This window comes from Charadrius vociferus, unplaced genomic scaffold (assembly GCF_000708025.1).
Source record: "Charadrius vociferus isolate BGI_N301 unplaced genomic scaffold, ASM70802v2 scaffold953, whole genome shotgun sequence".
In the NCBI taxonomy this organism is placed as follows: Eukaryota; Metazoa; Chordata; class Aves; order Charadriiformes; family Charadriidae; genus Charadrius; species Charadrius vociferus.
Genome location: NW_009647678.1, coordinates 430655 through 450495, shown reverse-complemented (window position 1 = coordinate 450495; position 19841 = coordinate 430655). Strand labels below are relative to the sequence as shown.

The 19841-nt window shown below is 43.5% G+C and overlaps 1 protein-coding gene across 1 annotated transcript; it reads left to right on the top strand.

Annotated features, from left to right (window-relative positions):
- The first annotated feature begins 1570 nt into the window (after window positions 1-1570).
- LOC104282988 (transmembrane protease serine 11E-like) lies at window positions 1571-18279 on the top strand. The gene is made up of 10 exons (XM_009881127.1): window positions 1571-1663; window positions 9525-9648; window positions 10802-10917; window positions 11346-11413; window positions 12944-13107; window positions 14128-14166; window positions 16014-16194; window positions 16423-16688; window positions 17573-17715; window positions 18118-18279. The coding sequence occupies exons 1-10, from the start codon at window positions 1571-1573 to the stop codon at window positions 18277-18279; spliced, it is 1356 nt and encodes a 451-aa protein (XP_009879429.1).
- The last annotated feature ends 1562 nt before the right edge of the window (window positions 18280-19841 follow it).

Sequence of the window (19841 nt, the reverse complement as noted above, 5' to 3'; positions counted from 1 at the left end):
TTTTCCTGCCATGAAACTAGGGCTGAAACAGCTTTTCAGTGCCCTAAAAAACCTCCTCAGTTTAACCTCTTTCCTTAAGCAGCAATAGGTTTTTTGCCTGCAGGTGAGACTGTTCAGAGATTGCCATGAAGCCTGTGTGTCATGCATTCTTCCACCTATGCCACAATCGAGTCACAAGAAAGGGCTCTGTCTCGGAGGATTGTGGGCTGCCTGGAATGAATACATCTTCACACCACCTACACAAGGGTCAGGTAATAATATGACACTTGATACTTTACCCTTGGAAATTGTCACCCTCTAGCTAGGCTTCTGAGTGCATTTCTCTTGCACATCTGGACTGACTCAATAGAAGTGATCCTATATGGGATGGCAACGCAGCTTCCAGTTAAAGTATTGAGAAGTGATTACGTTATGTGCATCATAAGCAACTATTCATTGTGTTTTGTTACAAATTATGCTGAGAGATCGACTGAGTCCAAATTATGAGAAGCTGAGGCTTATCTTTAGCCTGTGTTTCATTCAAAAGACACTGGCCTTCCCAGAAAGACAGACTTCCTGTTTCTTGGTCATGGATTTGATATGAGGTGGAAGGAAGAACTGCAGCTGTGTAAAATGTATTCAAATCAGTGTGTTACTAAGCTGGTGATCCCTGAGCTGTAGAGGGGTCAAATGAAGTTCATTAAGGTGGAGGAAAAGAGTCCCTAGATGTTAAAACTTTATTGCAGCAAAGCAAAGAAAATATGTGCCACACACATATCTTGTTGTGATGTTCTCCCGTCTTTATTTACCTTCTGAAACGAGTTTGTGTAAAGCTATGTGGGCATATATATCTTCTAGTAAGTTTGGTAGAACTGAGAGAACTTTAAAATTGAAAAAAGGATTCCCAAGAAAAGATTGAGAAAGGCTACTTCAGGTTAGAGTTTGTGCTTGTGTTAACTGACTTGTCAGCTAACTTGCTGTAACTAGCACAAGTAGAAATCCTTATCTAGAGAGCCTGCAAATATTTGTATCGGAAATGTTTATAACCTAAAAGGATTTTTCCAGGACAAAAATGTGTGTGTGGCTAGGTGGCCACAATTAAAATTGTCTAAGGAGTTAAAAAAGAATGACAAACTTGAATGTAGCTGTTGTTATGGGGGCAAGTTCTTGTCTGGCCAAATGACCAATTTCAAGGAAGTTGAAGCACATGCCACTGAATCTATATCAATTTAGTTCCTTATCTGGCCTGGGACTGAACACTGTCTCTTTAGAACATACAGTTTTTCTGCATTGGTCCTGCCCATAATTTCTGATTTGTTTTTAACTATACCGAAGAAGGAAATAAACTCTGCGTCCTTGCAAAATTTTCATGGCTCTTCTGATTCGGGGTGTTGCAGGGTGTAGTTAATGCTCTGAAAAGGCTTCGGGATTCCTGGATGAAAGGTGTGATGAAAGAAGTATATTGTTATTGTTTTAGGGGAGGAATCATGCTACTGGGTAAGCCTCTGTCACTGAGACTTGCTGGACTTGTTTGTTCTGACTTGCCTATGACTCCTTTCTTTCCTAATTCGGGAGATAAAGCCTCAAGTCTATGCTGAGATGCTGCACAGTGCGTTGTGGTGTTCAGGAAAGTGCATCTCCCAAACAGAACAGCTTCTTGCTGACATCTCAGTGGTACCCAGAGGTGAGTGTCTCAGCCTTCTGACTTGCTTCTTGGTAGTTTGGGCAGCATGGCTATGTTATGTGTAGATTTATAGGGCATATTGAGCTTTGACTGAGGGCGTGGGGAGAATGGCACTAGCTTTGAGCTTGCTTCTGATTTGAGCTGCCTTCCATGCATCAGTAATCCTTCTGATATTTCACCCTTTCTTCTCACCCAAAATGCATTTGTTTTCCAAGAACTCCTCAGCTCCTCTACAGCATGGTATGGTGACAAAGCAAGGTGGCTTATGGCCTCCAAAGGTTGCAGTGGGGGACCAGTGAGAGTCATCTCACTGTGCCCTGACTCTGATCTGTCGTTTGTGTTAGTGCGGTTAGAATGTGTTGCAGTCACAATCGCTGAGCTTAATAGCATGGTACAACAGGGTGAGCGGAGTAAAGTAGGTAAAAGTAGCTTCTTGTGCTCTAGTTTATTTTCATGGGCTTCTTATGCAGCCAGTGAAGTGTTAATCTGTGCAGAATCAGCTTGGAAACGTACCAAATCTGGCACCAGACCATTTCACCCACCCTGCCTTGGAATGAAAATCAAACTGAAAACCCACAAAGACTATAACTGCTTGTTTGGTGTCTTGCTTCTGGAGTAGATTTCAACCAGTCAAAGTGGGATAAAGTGAGGCAGGCAGAGCTGTTTTCAAGGGCTGAAAAGCAGAGATCTACTGCTATACTCTGGTACTGCCGAATAACAGAATAAGATACTTGTCTATGATCAACACAGCCAGAAGGGGAAATCTGAGAGGTAAAGATGATGTAGAAATTGCAGAACCTTATCCTAAACTGATTGCAGTCAGTGGCCATGTACTTAATATTCTCTCTACACTGGGATGGCCCCTCATGTTCATGCAGATTGTAAAGTCCTTATGTAGTGAGTTGTACTCCTAGTTGTACTAAAGCTTATTTCAGAACATGGGGGTCTTTCTCAAGACGTTGGCTGTGGCGGTCAACTGTAGAAATATGTGTTATTGATCAAGGATATTTCAGTTGTCCGCTTCACAGTTATGTCCCACAGACAGTTGTAGTAGTATGGGAGGCCAGCTGTATCCCAACAATTAAAGAGCTCACAACCTCCAAAAAGTTGTATGCAAAATGGATGAGAGTAAGGAACATCAAACCTTTCGTGCTGATTGCGAAGGTGATTAATCAGGGAAGCTCGTGTGAGCAGCATTTTGGCATCATGCATATAGTTACTGGTAAGTTCTGAGTTAACACAAAGACTGAATCCTGCCCTTGAATCTAGATACAAATGTCAAGAACAATATTTGGAGCTGTTGTCTTTGCCCAGCTGAATTGTGCTTCTGGGAAGCAGCAAGACCTTGGTAGAATTGGATGGTTAAGGGGAGGAGCTCAATTAGTAAGTGGCAAATACATTAGTGATGCTCTATCTGACTGCAGAGGGGTGGCATGCAGCACCTACTGTTTTTGTGGGATGTTTGAGGGTGTGGGGAGATCAAGCTGATTCAGCATGACGCATAGAAGAACACACACATTTTTTTTCCCTCAGCAGATCCCTTCAATGTTTGGAAGTCTTCCATTGTATCAGAATTGCTTTGGGAGATATCAAACATCGTGAGTGAGGCTGGTAGGTAACTGCCCTCATCCAAACAAGGGTCTTGCAGTACTTTAGCAAGCACTAGCTGCTTCTGTTTCAGTGCCCAAAGTAGTAGAGGTTGTCCCTTTCTCTTAGAAGTATGAGTCCTGAGTATGCCACAAGAGCAGAAAAGCATTAGGTTGGTGTGATTGCTTGTGGCAGAGGGGGGAGGGGAATTAGTATGTCTTGCTTCATGGTCCTGTGCTTTTGCTACAGGACTCCCGGACTAAGCCAGATGTACGTCAGTTGCTGTCATTCCCAACCACCCTGCCAAAGTAGATAGCTTCAGGGATGTAGTCTGGTTTTTCAAATTGTACTCTCCAGGCTAGCAGATTAGTCTGTTCAGTTGTCTTTTGAAAGGTCCCATTTCTAGGAGGAGTGTTTGTAGGGATGCGTCTGAATCCATCTTTGAATGGAAAAGCTGGTCATGGCTATAAATGTGGAGAGACCCGCATCAGCAGATGTGACACCCAAGCTCTGCCACTGGTTCTTCTGAGAGTATTGGAATATCAGTAAGCAAGGGTATAATAATAAAAAATATAGTAAACTTATAGAAAGACAACAGCAGATCACATAGAAGAAAACATGCAACCTCTTCTATGCAGAGCATGGCAAAGCACCTTCAGTAAACAGATGGTGCCAGAAAACATGGTTTAGATTAATCTAAAAGCAAATCTAGGTTGGGCTGCTATGAGGGCTTAGCTTAAGAAGTCAGAAAATGTCAAGGGCAAATCTATAAAACAGAACAGGGTAGCTGTTCCCTTCTTATCTAGCAGCTCAGTTACTAGTGCCTTTTCTTAGGACACAGATGGTAAAAGTTATACTTCCTTTTCTTGTCTGAACAGACATTTTCTGATCAGTTTTCTGGTATTGTTCTTACTGAGGCTTTTGATAATGCAAAGTTGTTCTAGCAAAGAGATGGATAAGCTCAATATAGTGAATCAAATAAGAGATGGATAAGCTCAATATAGTGAAATATCTGCCTGTCAGGCAGAGGTGGGAGCTGAACTTGCATTGTAAATGAACATAGTAACTTCTTAGGGAGTTTGGTACAGGATGAGACAGGAAAAACAGCTTGTCGCGTGTGTATCGTGCTTGTCTTTTGCTTTTGGGTAAATGTTCCAAACTGGAAGGTAAAGAATTCATTTGGAGTTGATCAGAAATCCAACCTGAAATCCTACTGTTTTCTCTTTGGTTTCACAAAGAAGACCAGAGAATTTTAGCTCTGTAAAGTTTCAATACAACTCTTCTTCCTAATGTGCCTGTAACTATTAACGTAGCTTTATTTCTTGCTGAATTTCACTTATTAAAATATCCTGTATTGAGGCTTAATTTAATATATCTCTCTCTAAACACAACTTTACTGTGTTTAAAATAACTTAATACTATACAAACATAGCTATTTCCAAAATAGTTCATTCAAATGAATTTTTTTCAGTATGGAATAACTTTTTAGTGATCAAAACACATTCTTTGGCTCAGAGCCAATATGTGTAAAGTAGGAGACTTAATAGTTCGCATTTCCAGACCCAAATGAACTGTAATATAAAATTGTCAGATGCTGCTGTGTCTATGGATTGTCTTGGGCTCCTCGGGAATGAAGTATGTTTGAAATGAGAACAGGGATTGCTGGAGGGATGTCTAATGTTCACCCAGAGTATTGCCAAGATAAGCAGTTTTGTACTGAACTGAAAGATCTTGGCTTTGAAACTTATCACTAATTCACTGCAGACCAAAAGCTGCTAGACTCAGAGCAGAGAGGACTCAGCTTTCAAGATCTCCTGGTGGAGTCTGGCTTCTGATGTCTTGCTAAGGTTTGCTCTTGAGGAACGAAAGTTATCCTCATCCATGCTGGAGGATGAATGTGTCGGTGTTACCTGAATTCCCCTGTCTGCGCCCCTGACAATTAATTCACATCTTACTGGAGTTTGAGCAGTAGAAAAATCAAAGCATGTGGTATGAGGAAGCAAGAAATGTGAGGCTGTACAAAACACCTGACTCTGGAAGGCGTCTACACAGACGGCTGTGGTATTGGGGGTTTTCTGAGGAGAACGCCTATCTATTAAGCATTGCCTCTTTGCCACAAGAAGAAAGAAAGGAAGGATGCATCTATGGCTGAAGACGATGAGATCACCTCTGCATTCATCAGCACTGCAGAGAATCAGTGTTTCTCTGCCCAGTGAGCATTGCTGGGTGGAGCAGAGTTTTCTTGGTTACGAGAGTGCGGAGAAAACCATGCAGAAGTCTGACTCCTAAACAGGGGGATCTGTCTGCCACTGAACTATTTAACTACAGAGATGGATGTCCCAGGCACAGGAATCCCTGTCAGGTGGTTATTCTGGTAGCCCATAACAATCCTGCCCTCCATGGTATAATAGCAAGAAGGCTAGTGGGTGAAGGAGCTAGTTGGAAGTGTAATGTGTGTGATTAATGACTGAATGCATTGAGTGGACGTAACCTGAACAAGAACTGTCTTTCACTAAACATCCTAGTAGGCCTCAGCAGAGGCAGACTCAAAACCAGACCTAGTTGTGAGTATATTTTGTTTTGTGAATATAGACCTTAGCATGACTGTCAAAGGCTAGAACTCCTGAGTGCTACTGGAAGTATATGCTACTCTGATACAAGCAATACACATTTGGTGTTGCCTGCACTCAAGCTGTTCTTCAAAGAGTAAACGATAGCTGATTTGGGGTCAAACAAGGCCACAAGACCATCTGTACCCTGCATTGATGCCAATTCCTGAAATGAGTGGCAAAAGATTAGGTATTTCTTAGAAAGCTAAAACCAGTGTTTCTTTCCCAGCCTTTCTGCACAACTGGGACTAGAGTGTCTGCTGATAAAATAGATAAACAAACAAAAAAAAAAAAGCTGGGAGCTGCTGAGCTGGGTCCTGCTCACAGACATCAGAGTTGAGGGATGATGGCAATTGTACTCTGTGGGAGGTGATGAGACTTGGTGCTTCCATTGTACAAGAGATTTTTTTTTTATTTTTGTTCTGGTACTTAGCAAGATAGAAGTTGAGAGCATCCTGCTAAAGGGACAAAACTGGTTTGGGTCTGAAGAGGTATTTCCACTTTAATTTGTATATCCTACATACAAATTAATTACCTATATGTAGAAATATATGGAAGTGCTTCATTTAAACTGTTTTCATAAAAAATTTAAAGTGAAACCAGTATCAGAAGTGCATGAGGTTTTTATTCCTCATTTCAAATGTCTCCATATTCCCCAGCAGTTCCTAACATTCCCCTTGTAAGCCTGTGTCACCTGTGGAGAGCAAGCAGTTCTGAAATGGAGAAAGGGGGTCTGTGCCACCAGCGTTTGTTGATGTAGCTGGTATTTGCACAAAAAGGAAATAGAGACAGATTGAAATGGAGGACAGTGCTGCCTGTCAGAGCATGAGTCCCACGGCAATGAGACGCTTGTTTCTCAAGTGCGAGTCTTAAGCTTTTGTAGCTTAGGCACAAGGCCACGTCTTGAGGAAATCTGTCTGTATACAGTTCAAGAAAGCCGGTGGTTATGAAACAAGAGTACTGTTGCCTTGGTATCTGCAGAGTCAGCCATACGCCGTCAGTGCTGTGCTGCGTGTTCTCTGTGTCAAGAGCAATGGAGGGATGTTGCCCTGATTGCCGTTCAGGTGGAAAGCACACTGGGGTGGGGACAGCTGAAGCACAGGGAACCAGTCTGAGCGAGACTGATGGCAGGGGCTCACTGGAAAGCGAAAGCTCTTCAGTGAGGAGGGCAAAGTCAGATGCTAAAGCAGAATCTTTAAAACGTGAGAGGTGGCTAGCTAAGGAGGGACAGAGGCATATTGCCATAGTGGGCTCTTCTGGTTAGCCAAAGGGGCTTGCCCTCAAGGGCAGTAATTGGCTGCCCATTAGGTAAGCTGCAATTTCATGAGCTGGGACTGTGAAAGACTGCAAGCTTTGAGATGAGGATCGGAGTGCTCCATGGGAGGCTGCAGCATGTTAAAGAAACTGAGGCAGGACAGTCCCATTGGTCTTAAGTTTTTTTCAAATCTCTGTATCTGTTCATCTGTTACCTGTCTCCAGGGTAATGGAGAGTGCATACAGTGAAGGTCTAGATGGCAAGAAGTCAAGGCATCCATGGAACCTGTTGACCTCTAGTATGTGTATATTATGTGCTTACTGCAACTTGCAGCTTCCAAAGAAAGTAATCTTGGCAACCCTGGGCTTTCAGACTCCTATCAACTGCCTGACAGTCTTTTTTGCAGAGCCTTGCCATCAGAGAAATGAGCCAGTCTACTGGGGAGACAGCTAGATTTGGGGAGAACTTGGACTGTGCATTGCCAGAACTTAACTTTGCCCCAATAATGCAGGCATAACTGAAGGAGAGGTACTAGGCTACTAGGCATGTGACTCTGAAGCAGAAGGTTTGGTCCTTGTCACCCGTCCTGTGTATTTTGGTAACGCTAAGCTGCTGCTTGTGACCACCTGCAGTTGTGGTGCTGGCTGAAGCTACCCTGTTTAACTTTTTCTTTCCAGTATGCCACCTGTTTGAGTGGGTAAAAACTTGCCTGCTTCCCTTCTTAAGCAATGGACTGGGATACCTGCCAGCACTCTCACAAGCCAAAACCAAGCATTTATGTGAGATTAAACTCTGAGTTCTTTCCAACTTCCTTGTCACTTGCTGAGCACACCCTCACTGTGTGCAGCCCTCTCAGCTGCTTCCTCTGTGGCTGTATTTTTTTTTTTTTAATTTTTCTCCCTGGTTTGCCTTGCTTACTGTCTCTTCCTTGTAGCTTTGTTCGGCTTTGTTGCTGAAAAAAGCAGTACGCATAACCCCATTCTGCTCTCCCACCACTTCACCGTCTTTTGCTGTCTTGGATTTGTGCATCATACCCTTGTCTTCACTGCTCATCTGCCCCCTCAGCTTATTGCCTAAGATGGAGCCTCTGCTGGTATCCTGCTCCGTTTTCACTGCGGTTTCTTCTTTGCCACCTTGTAGTCAGAAAACCTGCAAAGACTTACTCTCTCTGCCTGCCTTTCTGCCCCTTCCTGCCCCTGTTTCCTTGGAGGTTGCTCAGAAATGGCTGTGCCATAGGCCTGAAAAGGGGACAATAGCATTTAGTATGTCTGGTCCACAGCAATACAAACATGGATCAGTGGGTGTAAAACAGCATGGTGACTAGCTAGCTGTGTCCCTCCTCCCCAGAGCTGGCTGCTGCCATTTGGCACTCTAGGCACCTTTGAGAGATTATCCCACGTGTTTTTCGATACCCTGTACTAATGCCGACCATGATGTAGAGACTCAGTGCGTGGCATGACAACAATTACTACATAGTGTGCTGTGGAATTACTGGGGATCTGAAATAATTGTGCTTAAGGCTTTGCATCATCCTACAACAAAGCTGCTGAGGACATGCGCAAAAATGCAGTTTTCCTAATGTTCTCTTGCTTAATGCTGCACAGGAGGACATAAGTGGAAGAGAAAGGCTTATGTACCTTTGTCCATGTGTGAGTCAAGTTCCCAACCCTTTTACAGGTCTGCTGTTGGCTTTCAGGGAGTCACTAAGTCTGGGTCTTGTTGGCATATCGCATTTACACAGGTAGCTATTTCTCTTCCCTCTGACAGACTGTCTGGCAGGAGACAGGATGCGGTCTCTTACAATGTACATGTGGTTTTGGTGCAATAAAACCCAAACCCTGTAGGGGATCAATAATTGTTACTAATACCAACTAAAAATAACTCAAATCTGTGTGTCAAATGCTGGTAGCCTAAAGTATCCTTGGTGCAGAAGTTACTTGGTCAGGCATTAATTAGTACGCTTATGTTCAGTTTAAGCAGCTGCACAGGCAGTCAGCTGCACTTGAAATCTGTGTAATACTTCTAGATGGGAAATTGCCTCTGCTAGCAATACCTGCACAACTAAGCTTTTCTCAGGGGTGCAAGCGAGGCAACAGAGGCAAGTTAGAACACAGGAAATTCTGACTAAATATAAGGAAAAAGCTTTTGCCATGAGGGTGGTCAGAGACTGGACCAGGTCTCCTGAGAGACTAAGGGATCTCTGTCCTTGGAGATACTAAAAACTTGACTGGACAAAGCCTGGAGCGGTACCTGGTTTGAGCAGAAGGTCAGACCCGCAGGGTCCAAAGGTCCTTCCCAACTTACCTCATTCTGTGGGGTTTGTCAGCTGAGCTAAGCTGTGCCATGATTTGGCTCAGGATGCGCTATTGTCTTTGTAATAAACTTCTTCATGTTGTTTTCTTCAATGCAGATAGTGATCCAGATGGACAGAGCAACGAAACGTATAGAGCCATGGAAGATAGCAGTCATCGTTGTGTCGGTGATAGTAGGCCTAGCCCTCATCATTGGCTTGATAACATATTTTTTGTGCCATGGTAAGTGCACCACTCTTTTTGTTGTCACAAGTCTTCAGAAATCTGTTGTGTTTTGCTTGCTATTGTGGTCTTGCCTGATGATTTAGGTATTCACCCCTGGTATAGAATCGGCCTGAGAACTTACTAGACCCTATTCAAGATCTGAATTGATTAGAAAAACCTGCAAGAATACTCAAAATACCATTTACTTGAAGCAGAGATTTAAGTTTTGTCCCTCTTTTTGTTTTTTGTCTTGCCCTGGTGCCTCCACTGGTATCCATGGTTAACCAAAGGCTATCAGTCTTCTGTGTAAGCCCGGGGTATGCCTAGTACTTAGGCTATGCATAGTAAGCTTGGTCTTGAACAGGGTTTTTGCAGAAACTGAACCTGGCACCTCTAGCTAACAATATTCTAGAAAGAGTAAGGACAGAGGTTTAGGCTTTTTGGAGCCCAGGAATCAGTCCTGGTTGCCAAGGGCCCAGTATCGGTAGCAGATGAATGAAGCCAAGCCATTCCATTCCCAGTCTCTGAGATACCAGTATGAGGAGTTTTGAAATGCCTTCCTGCTGGCATGCAACTAATCATGTTGCTGTCACAGCTCACCAAGAGTCAATGAGTCTGTGGCTTGTATTAGGACACTAGACAGAGCAGTGGCAGAGCTACAGCTTAGCTTTGCTTTTTGCTAACTCTGCACTATGGGGCCCTTCTCTGCCATTCACCTGAGAGACAGATTTTAAACTTAACCTGATTGCTGAATGGATGCAAACAGCTCTGGGTCACCTGCGTCTCAGAAGGGCAGGGACATGCCAGAGTGCAACTAGAGAGGAGTGAGTGTGTCTACTGAGTCAGAAGAGACATATGTGGGTTGGTGTGTCTCGTCCTGTGCTCGCCTCAGGCTGATGAGAAGATGGTCCCCAGATAAATTTGTATTGGGTGTAATTTAGAACTACTTGGGATGGTCCTTAAAGTAGAAATGAGTCCCTAGCTGGTCCATGGAGCAGCAAGATGATCCAGAAACCCCTTTTTCCAAAGTGCTGCTAAAGCTGTAATTCCACAGCTGACAGGGTCGCAGCCAGCGCCTGGGTAGCCTTACTTGTGCCATGCTCTGTGGGGTGCTGCGTATATCTGCATTGTACTGAAGGAGAACAGCCACTTTTTCTTTTCTCCTCTTTAGATCAGGATCGATATTACAATGCATCTTTCTTAATCACCAATGTCGAGTATGATCCTCGGTATGAAAGGCAAACCACAGAAGAGTTCAGGCACCTGAGCCAAGAGATCGAAACCATGGTAAGCTAAGGTGTTTCTCTTTCTGCTTGACCTATAGTGAAGAGTCTTGCAATTGTGCGATTGGAATTAAAGAGTCAGAGGTGATTGTGCCTATGATTGATCCCTATGTAGCTGTCCTTACCTTTCAAACCTTGCTTTAGTGAGTTAAAGATGCATTGCTGACTGTGTGCAAGCAGGTGGTAAGCATGGGTACTGTCTGTTCCAGTAGTGCTGCGGTGAAACAGGCACCCACAGAGCAGAAGGGACAGCAAAACTGGGCAACTCAGCTGTTTATTTTGGTACTGTGTCCTCTGGAAATTTAGCAGTAACTTTGTAGATGTGGAGATCTTAAGAAATTTGTTTTCTTGTGTTTTGGAGGCTCACAAGACTTATCTTGAGAGCATGTACATATTACAGGTCTATTTTAACACACTTTTTTGCTTTAACAGATATCTGCAGTATTCAAGGGGTCCTTCCTAAGTAAAAGGTACATCAGGTCCCATGTTGTGAGTCTAAGGTAAGTAAAGTGAAGGTCAGGAATAAGCAGGGATGTAATAAATATCCTGTCTTCCTACCCCTTGACCATATGGAGCATGCCTGGTTGTTTATGCTTGGATTACACCAGCAGGATAACTAAGCCTTGGCTGGTTGTCGCTCTCCTTTGGTGCTAACAACACGGAAGGCTCAGTTACCTTCAGAGATCAGCAAGGAAGAGAATTTTGGCCTTATACTTCTACAGATTGATCACCTGAACACCAGTTGTCTGTGGCTGTGATGCAGTAACTGTATTACTAGGTGATCCCAGCCTTCACTACTAGCTATGGGCTTGAGAGATGCAGAAACAGCTTTTTATTCCACTTAATGCTTCCTGTGGAAGCTCAGGCTGATGTTTACCCCTTTGCATGGTGTACTGCAGGAGGTGACTATTCTCCCTGGAGAATAGGGAGTTGAGGGATGGAGGCAAGTGGGACATGCAGGTATAAAGGTCCTGTGTGAGAGCTTTTAAGTCTTTCCTCTCTCTGCAGTAATTATGTATCACTTTCAGTGATAAGAGCCATCGCTTCCCTCTCCTTCACGTTACTTTGGTTTAGAGTTGTATTTCTATAAGGCTTAATTCTGCTGTGGCATATTCTTCCCTAGACAGCAAAGAGCGCTAGACTTCCCACAAATGTCCTTCTTCACAGCATTTCTGGGCTTTCTTGCCGTTACCTATCTCTAGATGGAATGAGTAATTTCTTTAAACTGTTCTAGATTGTTTTCTGCTGCTGGTTTCTTCCACAAGCTTCCCATACTGTATATCAACTGAAATTACAGAACTTGGGAGCTAGACTTCAAGGAACATCCTTACACTTTTTAGGTTGACCAAACTGTGTATCTCTTCTAAGCTTGTTTTCAGTACAGATACCTTGTTGAGTGACTAGGCACTGGATCAGCTCAGCTACATCTCTTCTGTCTTTTCCTCTAGGCTTCAGTTAGTTTTCCTTTAGACCCCTTTGGGCCCAATATTTTATACTGACAGTAAGTGATCATGCCTTGTTCTGATAACTCAAACTGTTGAAATTTTTGTCTCTGGATACCATGGAACTAACTGGCTGATAAATGGACAAGTGACTTAAATGGAAAGAAATGCCAAAAGACCTTTTTAACTTCTGTGGCTCTAAACTGGGTTTTTTTGAATGGTTGTTAGGAATGGCCTGTTTGGTATCTGTTGAAGGTTTTAACTTGCTGTATTGTTCCTGCTGCCATCTGTGTCCTACTGACTATGAGCTGTGTGGAGGCCAAAGGGATTGATCCCTCCTCACCTTCTCAGCTGTACTGCTTAAAATAGTTCCCAGAAAATTCCCTCTGATCATTGTTATAGCAAGAACCAAGCATTTTGCTGCCTGCTGACATGTCTTCCTTTACTTGCACATAGCTATGCTATTTGTTGTATACGTCTGTGCAGACCAGACCTGTTCTCATATAAAGAAGGCAGATGTTGCAAAGCAGAACAAAGAGGATTAGCGGGCAAAGAGAATGACACCACTTTGTTTTTGTTGGTTTGCAGCCCAGAACGTGGTGGAGTGCTGGCATCTGTTGTTCTGGTATTTAAATTTGCCTCGTCTGACAGTAAGGCAACAAGCTGGGGTCACATCAACCGTGTGTTACGCAGAAGGCTGCAAACAAGCTCCACGTTCTTGGATGTTGACCAGTCTACCATTAGACTCACAGGCAAGTGCCTTAGGTTTGTGTTTTTAGCTTGGAATTTGTTCCTCATGCTTTACTGTTCTTAGTGTAATGAGTTTCACTTTACTATGCAAATATAGGCTATTCTTGTTTTCTTCTTTTGCCTTCTCAAAATCGTGTGTTACGGCTGACAGCCTGGGAACTTGAAAAAAGTGGCATGAAAAGAACTAAAGCATTACTGGCACTGATTTATGAGTGTGAGCTCTCCTCTGTGCATCAGAGGCTCTCTCTGTGTGACCTAGCTCCCTTGAATGAGATAGTCCCATTCCCCCTCCGCCCCAAACCATGAAAAAAAGGCCCAACTTTGTGACGATGGGTTCACAGATTAATTTGTTAAAGCACACAGTGAATTGGACAAGAACCTGTATCACCAGGTGCTGAAATGCAGAGTCCTCAAGCTATTAAAACGATGTAAGGCTGAGATGGTTCCCTTCTCCACCTCCTGCCATTTCCTTTCCTTATTTGACAGATTGCTGTAGCAAGGGTTCGTAACAAAGCCCTGAGGTTCCCTGGGCAGTAATCCTCTCGCATTAATCTGTTGCTGGTTTCCATCAGAATCTGGCAGAGGGGGTTTTACAGGAAAGAAATCGGTGACATTACAGTTTAGGTCTAGTCAATCCCAGCACTGAAGATTTGTGAAAACTGTTTTGACCACCTTGCCATACCAAACCTGAACCAATGCATGCAGGCATCTATATCGCACACAGCTGCCAGCACATGTAGATGATACTTGCGTCTATTTGCAATCATCTGCTGCTTTTGTTAGCTGTGAACTAGGGCAAAAAAGAGGTATCCTTTGGCCTGACACTTTCAGTAGGGAACAGAGGCTTAATTGAACTTCTCCAGCAGAGTAAATTACTCCTTTTACCACACTGTCAATCCATGCAGCAATGCAAGACATTTAATGTGTGTTTGCTGAATACAGGGAAGGAGGCTGTGCCGGATCACATAGCAGTATGAGATATATTCACGGTGGTGTTTGTCTTTTTTTTTTTTTTTTTCCAGAGTTGAATAAGGAAAAGGGAGATAACCTTTTAAACAACTGTAAGTATAAACGCTTTATAGAAAAGGTCCAGGGACATGGTGCTATAGGTTCTGTGTTTACAAGATTCTTATACTTTTGATATGCAAGTTTGAAAAATAGCTTGATAAAGATACTAGACCGGTAGACAGCGCGTGAGCCAGGGAAGACTTCAGCTCATTTTCTTGCACTCATGCTGGCTCTGTAGTCTTTGCAGGATCAGACATTATGACTTGGTGGTGGGAAGCACTTGCTTTAATGTTGGTTATAGGAAGTAGGGGCATGTAGTTCAGCTGCTGTTAGTGAGCTTTGCACAAGGACTGCAGTTGCTGTGGGCCAAGATTCTTGCTGGAATCCTCCAGAAACATTTTGCCTCCTGTCCCCTCCTCCCTGCGGAAAGGTTTAGCAAATAGCTGTCTGTCGGATTTGAGCTAAACCTTGCAATATACAGGGAAAGGCCGGAAGGTGGGAGAGGGAGAAGAGCTGCCCACAGTGAGAGCAAAGCAGTGGCACAGCCCTGGAGAGGGGCAGGTTCTCAGTCCCTCTCCTGTTCTACGCTCCCCCACGAGGTCTTAAAGCTCCTCTGGAAACAGGAAGACAGCATAAGTTCCCTCCTAGGGGACTACATCAGTCCCCAGCAGAGTCTCTGAGACTTTGCACATAAGCTTTTCATCTTTAATGGACTTTGAGAATTAACTGGTTTGGATCTAACTTTTTTCAGCAGAGTAATACATGACTGTGCTGTGCTGTTGGCACAGTGGCTATAAGTAAACTGTTGGAGGAAGAGAACACTATTATTATTTTATTTTTTTTTTGTGGCTGTTGTCAAGGCTGACCTGGAGGTGACCTGACAAAATCCTTTCTTCGTTTGCTTAGTTTGTGGGTGGGTTTTTTGTTTGGTTTTGTGGTGGGTTTTGGTTTGGTTTTTTTTTTATTTTGCAAATTAGTCTTCAGCAGTTCTGTGACACTTAAAATTATACTGACTATGTTGGTCCTGCCTTCGCTATACAGGTGGGATGTTACAAATAATGGGAAGACTGCCTCCACTGAGTTCACAAGTGATATGCAGTGTCTGTCTTGTGCATATTTTTAATGGTGATGTGTGTATTAAAGCCTAGAGCTGCCCTGGTATGGTTGTTGTTTATGTGGATGTTCCTCAGTGTTTTCATACTCAATTTTTGAGAAGTATTTGGAAAAAAAAAAACAAACCCAAAAAACCCAAACAACAAAAACCAAAAAACCAACCAAAACCCAACAAAACAGAAGCTAACTAGGGATGTGCCTTTTTCTTTTTCTCATACAGTACCAAGAGAGGTTTAGTCTTTAGATGAAATCTACATGCTGTTATTATGAAAGCTATATGAATGTAAATGCTTAGGTTAATTATCAATGCATGTCTTTGTGCCTACTAATCTGTGTATGTACCTGTATGCACAGACACACTAAAAGCTATGTATGTTACCTTTCCCTCTGTACAAAGGGAAATATGGTCAAATACCAAAAAAGGAAGGTTTGTAGAGGCAATTTTTTTTTTTTAACTAGGTAAACAGTTACAACTTGGGAAAATAAACAGTGTCTCAGATATACAGCCTTCAGCTCCCATGGGAGTACATATGGGCTCGTGTGTCTGAAAACTGGCTTAATGAAAAAGTAGTGACTCTTCTACCGAACTCCTTTGTTTACCCTACATCTATCCTGAGATGCTTGTAACCATGACACTTGGTTTCCCTGCTATTGGAGGCACTACTTCAGGTGAAGGCTGTCTCTTGACACCCCTGCCCTGTTACGCCTCTGCCCATGCGGGCCTTTTCCAAAGTAACACCCCAGTTTCCCTCAATCAGCTAAAGCAGAGCTGCCTTTTCTTTGACAGGCTGTGGAATACGAAGACAGACATTCGCCTTCGCAGGAGTGGAGAGAATAATTGGCGGGCAGCGTGCGCAGGATGGGGAATGGCCGTGGCAGGCTAGTATTCAGCTTGATGGGATCCATCGCTGTGGTGCCTCAGTGATCAGTCATACGTGGCTAGTGACTGCAGCCCACTGCTTTAGAGGGTAAGTCATCAGCACCTTTCTGATCCTACAGGCCTTTAGGACTCTCGGGTGCTCTGACCTTTCATGGCCCACCAATGTCTGTATCTGCTGAAAGATCATGAAGTTTAGCTCTTCTCTGTCCTGCTAGGCAAACCTGGCCACATTATGTTTTGATGGTTAAACGGAGAGCTAAGCTCCTTTGGGGATTTTGTTTTGCATGGCTGTGACATAACCTCAAATATCTTGCAGACTAAGAGATCCCCGGCGGTGGACTGCTAGCTTTGGAATTCTGCTGAGACCTCCAAAGCAGAAAAAACTCGTCCGAAGGATTATCGTTCATGAAAAATACAGTGACTTCGTCCTTGATCATGAATATGATGTGGCTGTTGTGGAACTTGCTTCTGCTATTGAGTTCACGAGTGATGTGCACAGTGTCTGTCTTCCTGAAGCATCTCACGTTTTCCCAGACAATGCTTCCTGTTTTGTCACAGGCTGGGGAGCTTTGAAGAATGATGGTAAGCATCTCTTGCCTTCCTGTGCCCTGTCACACATATCTGAGAAGACTGCTGTTAGTTTTATGAGGTTTTTTGCTTATTTTGGGTTCCTTAGACTTGGTGTTTGATAGGTGCGTGTGCTAATGCTACACTTGTGCACTTAGTTTGCTGCTTTTTTTTTTTTTTGGCTTGGTCAGTGGATTGGAATATGGGGGAAAGACCCTACAGGTTAGCCTTACAGGAGTAAGAGCAGCTTTTATTTTGTTGTTGCATGCATTGTGTGGGTTCAATACATTCTCTTCTCTGATCGCACTGGCCCAGCCCCCCTGGGTTTAGCCTGACATGAGTTCCTTCCCCATTCAGCTTTGTCATAGGTGTATCGTGACAGTTTTCGTTAGGTATTATCTCTTCAGTCATAAATCGGGCTTCAGTTCATCTAGTGACTTGAGTGAACTTCATTAAAATTAGTCTGTGTCGGTGAGGTTAGAGATGATGGGACTATAAATCCGCTTTTGAGGTTGTGTTTCTTGGTAGACTCTTGGGGTACGTAGTGATTGTCCAAAGCTACATTGCTGTTAACCAAATAGGTCTTTCCAATGATATCAAGGACCTACCTTGTAGCCTACAGTTGAATTGAGCCCTGAAACATGTACAAAAATCTCTTAGCCTTTTATGCTAAAAAGCATCTGGTAAGGATGAAAGATGGAGAAGGGTTATGTTTGGGTACAAGTGAAGGACTTTGGTGGGGGAGGGGGGGGAACTTTCTTCTTCTGGAGACATTGTCTTGGTAGCTCCCTTCATTACCTGTAATGGCAGAAAAGCTGTAGGAAAATCTGGCTAGTCCTAATCCTTGATTGTTTTAAGTTGCATGCCGTGTCTGCAAATTCTAATGCCACTTCTTCTAGGCCGTAGTGTTAATGAGCTTCGACAAGCAGAAGTGAAAATAATAAGCACTGAGACTTGTAATAGAAGACAAGTGTACGGTGGAGCAATAACACCTGGAATGTTGTGTGCTGGATATCTGGAGGGGCAGGTGGATGCCTGCCAGGTAAGTGTCTTTATAGGTAATAGTAAAAAAGAAATAGGTGGGGTGGAGGTGATGTTTCCTAGAAATAAAACATATCTTGTGGAATCTTGATTAAGTTTATGGGGTTCAATATCTTGACAGATATAAATGAAGAGCTTTGTGGCTGAAGTCTGCACTTAGGTGCTTGGGGCTTATGTGTAATGCACATGTGAGAGAATACAGATGTGAGGGTTTGGAGCGGGAGAGGCTGAATTAGACATAGGCTGTCAGCCACTCTTGTCAGTAAACAGTGTGGATGTTGAATTACAGCTGTGGTCTAGAGACAAATATGGGGCAGTTGTAACAGAACAATTTGAGGCTTGCTGCATTAGTGAGGTGAACACTGCTTATTTTGTTCCTGACTGTTGATGTTTTTCTCCTTAGGGTGACTCTGGTGGGCCACTGGTGCATGCAAACTCCAGAGGAATCTGGTATCTTGTGGGAATAGTGAGCTGGGGAGATGAATGTGGCAAGGCAAATAAACCAGGAGTGTACACACGAGTGACTTACTATCGAAACTGGATCAACTCCAAAACAGGCATCTGAAACCTGCAGAGGGTTAAGTTTTGTGGGCTGTGTACGGCGATTTCTCTGACACATTCTGCTCTGTGGTTACCCTCTAAACAGCTGCTGGCTTAACTTGTGGTCTTGTATCAAGTGCGAGCAAGCTCGGAGCAGTCTAGGACTTGAAACTGGTTTGGCCTATAGCCAGACAGGAACAGACTTGATCCACGTGACAGCTGTTTGTTCAGGAAGTACTCTGTCAAAGGGACTACTGCCTTGGTCCCTATGCAATATACTGACCCTTTTTTCTCTGTGGCCAAATGCCTTGGCCCCTACTTTTATACCCAGGCAAAGTGTTTGAGCCTAAACAATCATTTACCAGGATCCAAGACACGTTTTAACTAAAATGTGGCCTGCCCATTTACTGTGTGCTCCCAAGGCTCCATCTCTCTGTAGACCAGCTACAATACAGCCTCTGCCTCCAAGGCTACAGCACTTCTGAGTTCGTCTTGAGCATCATTCCAGGGAACATACTCTGATGAAGAACAGAAGATGGCTTAAAGAAGTCCTGGTTCCTAATATCACATCAGGCTGTTACTTAGGTGAAGAGAGAATTTTTCCTTGCTGTGTTGTCCTGAAGAGGGAAGCAGTGAAGAACACCAGCTTCTGTCCACTTTCTTTGGACAAGTGTATGTGTTTGAGCCCAAACTCATCACTTCATATGAACAACCCCTACCACGGCGTTTGCTGTGAGAGTGATTGCTGGACTTAAGACCAAAAACATCTTTACGTTCATACCAGTCTGTTGTCATATCAGAGTATTTGGCTGAATTAATTTCCATTTTTAACTTTCCAGATTGTATTGTTCTGAATAAAAATCCTTGGCTTTTTGTGCAGGATAGAGAATTGTAACAATCTAGTATGACCATTGCCAAAAAACCCCTCTCAAACTGCTTATTCTTGTGAACGGTGTTCTCAAGTCTTTAATATGTACATCTTCAGCTGCATCCTAAAAAAAACTTATGTTACAGTGGAAATGCCTGTCTCCTTCAGAGCTGGGCAGAACTTCTGACCTGGTAATCTTATGTAAAGATCTGTCTTCTGTTGGAAAGTAAGAATCTACTGTGTCTCATTGCCAGACCATGGCTAATTCATTGATCTCAACCACACAAACTTCATATTCTCTCTGACTTCAAGTTTTCAGGAGTCCATATTTCCATCAGTCATGTAGATCTCAAAGATTTTCTACACCAGCAGAACATGCCTGTTCCTGGTGAGGATACTTTCCTTGGTGTGTCTGCAGACTCTTTCCACTACTTTGTGTGGATACTGATCCTGACAACAGCCAAGCGCTGCGATGATCTTAGTTGCTAGGTAATGAAACATTCGATTGCTCTATTACCCTCTATGGTCAGAAGAGAAAACTCGGCAAAGGAGATATAAGCCACACTGCCAAGACTTGTAGCTGGTCCAGCCTAGCAAGTAAGCAAGAATCTTATGCCAGGCTAGAAAAGGGAAACAGCAGGCTTTCGGCATGCTCGTGGTTAGATCTGGGAGAAACAGGCCCTCAGTGGTTACAGTCTTAGGATCAAAGCGTAGTCCAA

Excerpts from the sequence above, each read along its gene's own strand:
- LOC104282988 (XM_009881127.1), top strand. The coding sequence starts at position 1,571 with ATGCTGAGATGCTGCACAGTGCGTTGTGGTGTTCAGGAAAGTGCATCT. Across the intron at positions 11,414-12,943 it reads TCCCATGTTGTGAGTCTAAG|CCCAGAACGTGGTGGAGTGC; the intron begins GTAAGTAAAGTG and ends GTTGGTTTGCAG. Across the intron at positions 13,108-14,127 it reads GTCTACCATTAGACTCACAG|AGTTGAATAAGGAAAAGGGA; the intron begins GCAAGTGCCTTA and ends TTTTTTTTCCAG.